Below are 6,947 nucleotides of genomic sequence, written 5' to 3' on the forward strand. Positions count from 1 at the left end.
GGAGGGATGTTACCACGAGTCTGTTGGTGTGTAGATGGTTTGGAGGGACGTTACCACGAGTCTGTGGGTGTGTAGATGGTTGGGAGGGACGTTACCATGAGTTTGTTTGTGTGGAGGTGGTTTGGAGGGACGTTACCACGAGTCTGTGGGTGTGTAGATGGTTGGGAGGGATGTTACCACGAATCTGTTGGTGTGTAGATGGTTGGGAGGGACGTTACCACGAGTCTGTTGGTGTGTAGATGGTTGGGAGGGATGTTACCACGAATCTGTTGGTGTGTAGATGGTTTGGAGGGATGTTACCACGAGTCTGTGGGTGTGTAGATGGTTGGGAGGGACGTTACCACGAGTCTATTGGTGTGTAGATGGTTTGGAGGGACGTTACCACGAGTCTGTTGGTGTGTAGATGGTTGGGAGGGAGCTCATCCTGATGATACAGTCCACATATTCCACATTTCATCCTTTGCTTGTGCTGCTTCATATGTATCTCATGGCGAACACACTTGTGGTCACAGACAGCACATTCCTTGGCCTCTAGACCTGGAGGCTGGGGAGAGGTGTTAGTAGGCATATCACAAATTAGTGGGCATGTCATGTAGAACAGTAGGCATGTCATACAGGTTTGTGGGCATGTCATGTAGAACAGTAGGCATGTCATACAGGTTTGTGGGCATGTCATACAAAGTCAGCATGTCATAATAATCATTATCATTCAGATTAGTGAGCGTATCGACACACATGTACAGCTAGCTTGGCTTACCCAGTTACTGGTCAGCAATTTCATAATTTCCCCATAATTAGATAAAAACATGACTTTACAGATCAAATGATACTGTCCATTCTTTCCTTTCTGGGTGCATTAGCGTGACTGATTCTTTAATTTGAAAAAAAAAAGGAAAAAGGAAAAATGTACAGACTGAGATGTGTGAACATTTGATCTGTTGAGCTCCATCAGTTAACCAAGTACAGGATTCAGTAGTAATCAGCATGATTAAATGTATTCTCTCAGTCATGAAGTCTGTTATAGACAATACTCAGCTTTCCTTGTTTAGATCATATGACACTCAAATTTATAAAACACTGATTGTATAGACCTTGGACAAAGGACTTCAGAAATAGAATGGGTGTAATATATGTAGGTACAACTCCGACAAAAATCTTTCATACATTCCCAGATGTATTGACTACAAGGAGTGGATAAACAGATACCTTGTAATTAGCAATTCATCTTCTCCCACCCCACCCAATCCCCATCCGGGGTTTTCTCGTTCCCCCCATTTTTTGAAGAACAAAAGTAATATTGAGAAAGGGAGACAAAGGCAATCCAATTATAGTCAATTCCACATTAAACCCACAAATCACACATGTAAGTTTATTTACCTGTGTAATCAGTAGGTTTTCCGTGCATCTGATGTATCAAAAACAAAAACTATTATTTATTTTTATAAAGTGAGGGAATCGAGAACAATTAAGCCCCCCTACAATGAACCTCTATTTTGTTGAGAGCATAAAAACACTATTAGTGCAAGTCACACAGGTGGAAAAAAAATGTCTGAAATGTTAGGTGAGTTATCAATCCAGCGGTGTGTGTTAGAGAGTACTGTTAATATTGTCACAGATAGTCATTTCTAAAACGGATCTACATAAAAATATACATTTGACAAACAAGCTTTTTTGATCTTAGTCGAAATTTAAAGACTCAGTGTTTTCCTGCACTTTAAAATACTTCAATATGTAAACATGACTGACTACCATCAGTATAATTATGTTGTATAAACAGGACAGAAGATTTATACATTAAATAGATTGAACATTCATCTTCTATGTCATTTTTTAAGATGTTGATATCAGACTTTATTTGATGATATCTTTACTTTCAATGAGTTTATAATCTGGCTGTATAACTGTTGACACAAAGGATATAAGTATGTACCTATCACTGTTGACACAAAGGATATAAGTATGTACCTATCAATGTTGACACAAAGGATATAAGTATGTACCTATGACTGTTGAAACAAAGGATATAAGTATGTAACTATCACTGTTGACACAGAGGATATAAGTATTTACCTATCACTGTTAACACAAAGGATATAAGTATGTACCTATCAGTGTTGGCACAGAGGATATAAGTATGTACCTGTAACTGTTGACACAGAGGATATAAGTATGTACCTATAACTGCTGACACAAAGGATATAAGTATGTACCTATCAATGTTGACACAAAGGATATAAGTATGTACCTTCCACTGTTGACACAAAGGATATAAGTATGTACCTGTCACTGTTGACACAGATGATATAAGTATGTACCTATCACTGTTGACCCAAAGGATATAAGTATGTACCTATCACTGTTGACACAGAGGATATAAGTAATATAAGTATGTACCTATCACTGTTGACATAGAGGATATAAGTATGTACCTATCACTGTTAACACAAAGGATATAAGTATGTACCTATCACTGTTGTTTATTTGATGATATCTTTACTTTCAATGAGTTTATAATCTGGGTATAACTGTTGACACAAAGGATATAAGTATGTAGCTGTCATTGTTGACACAGAGGATATAAGTATGTACCTATAACTGTTGACACCAAGGATATAAGTATGTACCTATCACTGTTGTTTATTTGATGATATCTTTACTTTCAATGAGTTTATAATCTGGCTGTATAACTGTTGACACAAAGGATATAAGTATGTAACTGTCATTGTTGACACAGAGGATATAAGTATGTACATATCACTGTTGACACAGAGGATATAAGTAATATAAGTATGTACCTATCACTGTTGACATAGAGGATATAAGTATGTACCTATCACTGTTGACACAGGTTATAAGTATGTACCTGTCACTGTTGACACAAAGGATATAAGTATGTAACTGTCATTGTTGACACAGAGGATATAAGTATGTACCTATAACTGCTGACACAAAGGATATAAGTATGTACCTATCGCTGTTGACACAGAGGATATAAGTATGTACCTATAACTGCTGACACAAAGGATATAAGTATGTACCTATCGCTGTTGACACAGAGGATATAAGTATGTACCTATAACTGTTGACACCAAGGATATAAGTATGTACCTATCACTGTTGTTTATTTGATGATATCTTTACTTTCAATGAGTTTATAATCTGGCTGTATAACTGTTGCCACAAAGGATATAAGTATGTACCTATCACTATTGACACAAAGGATATAAGTATGTACCTATCGCTGTTGACACAGAGGATATAAGTATGTACTTATCACTGTTGACACAGAGGATATAAGTATTTACCTATCACTGTTAACACAAAGGATATAAGTATGTACCTATCAGTGTTGGCACAGAGGATATAAGTATGTACCTGTAACTGTTGACACAGAGGATATAAGTATGTACTTATCACTGTTGACACAGAGGATATAAGTATTTACCTATCACTGTTAACACAAAGGATATAAGTATGTACCTATCAGTGTTGGCACAGAGGATATAAGTATGTACCTGTAACTGTTGACACAGAGGATATAAGTATGTACTTATCACTGTTGACACAGAGGATATAAGTAATATAAGTATGTACCTATCACTGTTGACACAGAGGATATAAGTAATATAAGTATGTACCTATCACTGTTGACACAAAGGATATAAGTATGCACCTATCACTGTTGACACAAAGGATATAAGTATGTCCCTATCACTGTTGACACAGAGGATATAAGTACGTACCTATAACTGTTGACACAAAGGATATAAGTATGTAGCTGTCATTGTTGACACAGAGGATATAAGTATGTACCTATAACTGCTGACACAAAGGATATAAGTATGTACCTATCGCTGTTGACACAGAGGATATAAGTATGTACTTATCACTGTTGACACAGAGGATATAAGTAATATAAGTATGTACCTATCACTGTTGACACAAAGGATATAAGTATGTAGCTGTCATTGTTGACACAGAGGATATAAGTATGTACCTATAACTGCTGACACAAAGGATATAAGTATGTACCTATAACTGTTGACATTATATATCTTCACATAAAAACACAACACTGGTAATTACCTCCTTAAATGTGGCATACAACCTTTCTACGACAGGTGCCGTTCCTACGAAACTCACGTACGAAGGCTTCTGAAGCTGAAAAAATTATTAACACAATATCAGTACTTCCTTTCTTGTCTCATTAGTGGTAATTAAAAGCTTTAAGGAAACAAGCTTCCTAAGTTCCTTCCCACCCTTCATTCTCAGACCACTTTCATTTTATAAACAGATAAGTGCAGTAATTATAATGAGACTAAGGTCCACGCCCTGTCATAGTGATGGTTTGTATCAAGGTCCACTCCTAATCAGTAATGGTTTACAGTTTATATCCAGTTTTACTCCCAGTTATAGTGATGGTTTGTATCAAGGTCCACTCCTAATCAGTAATGTTTTACAGTTTACATCCAGTTTTACGCCCTGTCATAGTGATGGTTTGTATCAAGGTCCACTCCTAATCAGTAATGGTTTACAGTTTATATCCAGTTTTACTCCCAGTTATAGTGATGGTTTGTATCAAGGTCCACTCCTAATCAGTAATAGTTTACAGTTTGTATCCAGTTTTAAGCCCTGTCATAGTGATGGTTTGTATCAAGGTCCACTCCTAATCAGTAATGGTTTACAGTTTGTATCAAATCTTAAAGTATTTGTATCAATTTTAATATGTTGTATGTTGTGAACAACATTGAGGCCAGCTGCCAGTATTCTTTAAAAGAGTAAAATAAGGTAGCATTGTATCTAGTATGCTTATATTATACCAGATAAATCAGACATCAAATTACTTGATAAAAGAAAAAACTATGTGAACTACACACATACAATTTGTATTTACTACAAATTTATTGAACCCTGTGAACAAAAGCCTTAAACTTCTATGCAGTAATAATAATAACTAATAATTTGAGGTGCTTATATACCGCTTTATCACAACCTAGTTCGTAGGTTATTATCTGTGGTTATAGGGCCTTTGCAACCAGCCAATATCTTTCTCAACTCCCTGGGGAGCATACAGCCGGAGCTGCCGTTTTGGGGCTAACAGCTAGCATTCTACATTTCTAGCACTGCCCAACCACATACTCATTTACAGCTGAATAGACTGGAACAAGTGGAGTAAAGTATCTTGCTCAAAGATACAACACAGTGCTGTGCCGTGACTCGAAACCCGCAACCCTTCGGTCATGAGCCCGGTGTCCTACCACTAGACTACCGTGCCTCCATTTACCAGCTAGCTAGCAGAGATCAAGAATTATCCATACACTAAAAAAAACAGTGAAACCCAGCCTGTTATTACACAAACATCCATCCTCACATCCTTCAACAGTAGAGGAGATTGCAGTTGCCACAATGTATAGAATCACTCTGGAGTGTTAAAACTTCAATTTTAGCATTTAAGTTATACAAACATGCTTTCTTAAAGACGGGCATTTTAATTCACTTCCCAATCCTTTTATATTCAAATCTGTTTATAAAAGGTAAATGAACAAACAATTGGTTTGGTTACTGAACTATTATCAGAGACTGAGCTATTTCAAGTTTGTAAAGAAAAGTTTCCCTTTAAAGAAACGGTAAATATTTGTAATTGGGGCCAAGTCATCAACTCTCCACCAACAAGCTGTGTATACAGAGTAATATATGACCTCCAAGTAACAGCTGTTTGATACCTCACACAAGACCCTCAACTTTCTACCCGAAATTGTTCACACAATGTAACACAAGACTGTCAACAAATGTTTACACAGAGACACAAGACTGTCACAATAACACAGAGACACAAGACCCTCAACTTTCTAACAGAAAGTGTTCACACAATGTAACACAAGACTGTCAACAAGTCTTCACATACAGACACAAGACAGTCAACTCTATCAACAAGTGTTTACACAGAGTGACAAAAGACTGTCAACAAGCACTAACACAGAGACACAAGACCCTCAACTTTCTAACCGAAAATGTTGACACAATGTAACACAAGACTGTCAACAAGCATTAACACAGAGACACAAGGCCCTTAACTTTCTACCCGAAAGTGTTCACACAATGTAACACAAGACTGTCAACAAATGTTTACACAGAGACACAAGACTGTCACTATAACACAGACACACAAGACCCTCAACTTTCTAACAGAGAGTGTTGACACAATGTAACACAAGACTGTCAACAAGCATTAACACAGAGACACAAGACCTTTAACTTTCTACCCATAAGTGTTCACACAATGTAACACAAGACTGTCAACAAGTGTTCACACACAGACACAAGACTCTTAACTTTCTATCCAAAAATGTTCACACAATGTAACACAAGACTGTCAACAAGTGTTTACACAGAGACACAAGACTGTCACTATAACACAGAGACACAAGACCCTCAACTATCTAACAGAAAGTGTTGACACAATGTAACACAAGACTGTCAACAAGCATTAACACAGAGACACAAAACCTTTAACTTTCTACCCATAAGTGTTGACACAATGTAACACAAGACTGTCAACAAGTTTTAAGACAGAGATGCAAGACTGTCAACTTTGTCTTTTGAGACAGAATGACACCACTTTGTAAACTCTCTGCTCTCTGTCAACAAGATATATACACCATGCTAATTACTATCAACATTAAAGCAGCATCCTTTCCATCATGAATTGAAATCTACAAGCATTAGACACAACATAAAGTCTATGTGAAAAAAGATGATTTACAGAAAATCCTCACAACAGAACTGTAAGCCAAAGGCTAACTAATAACCTCTCTCCTATATAAAACAGAACTGTAAGCTAAAGGCTAACTAATAACCCCTCTCCTACATAAAACAGAACTGTAAGCTAAAGGCTAACTAATAACCCCTCTCCTACATAAAACAGAACTGTAAGCTAAAGGCTAACT

At 36.8% G+C, this 6,947-nt stretch overlaps 1 protein-coding gene across 1 annotated transcript in view; it reads right to left on the minus strand.

The window, feature by feature from the left end:
- LOC110450171 overlaps positions 1-6,947 on the minus strand; it is a 74,639-nt gene that overhangs the window by 37,775 nt on the left and 29,917 nt on the right. Inside the window, exons 3-4 of the mRNA XM_021497453.1 lie at positions 4,087-4,161; positions 383-544 (exon numbers count right to left, since the gene is read on the minus strand). Coding sequence (XP_021353128.1) covers positions 383-544; positions 4,087-4,161 — 237 coding nt within the window. The remainder of the gene's footprint in view (positions 1-382; positions 545-4,086; positions 4,162-6,947) is intronic.

The sequence above is a fragment of the Mizuhopecten yessoensis genome, unplaced genomic scaffold (genome assembly GCF_002113885.1).
Source record: "Mizuhopecten yessoensis strain PY_sf001 unplaced genomic scaffold, ASM211388v2 scaffold5061, whole genome shotgun sequence".
In the NCBI taxonomy this organism is placed as follows: domain Eukaryota; kingdom Metazoa; phylum Mollusca; class Bivalvia; order Pectinida; family Pectinidae; genus Mizuhopecten; species Mizuhopecten yessoensis.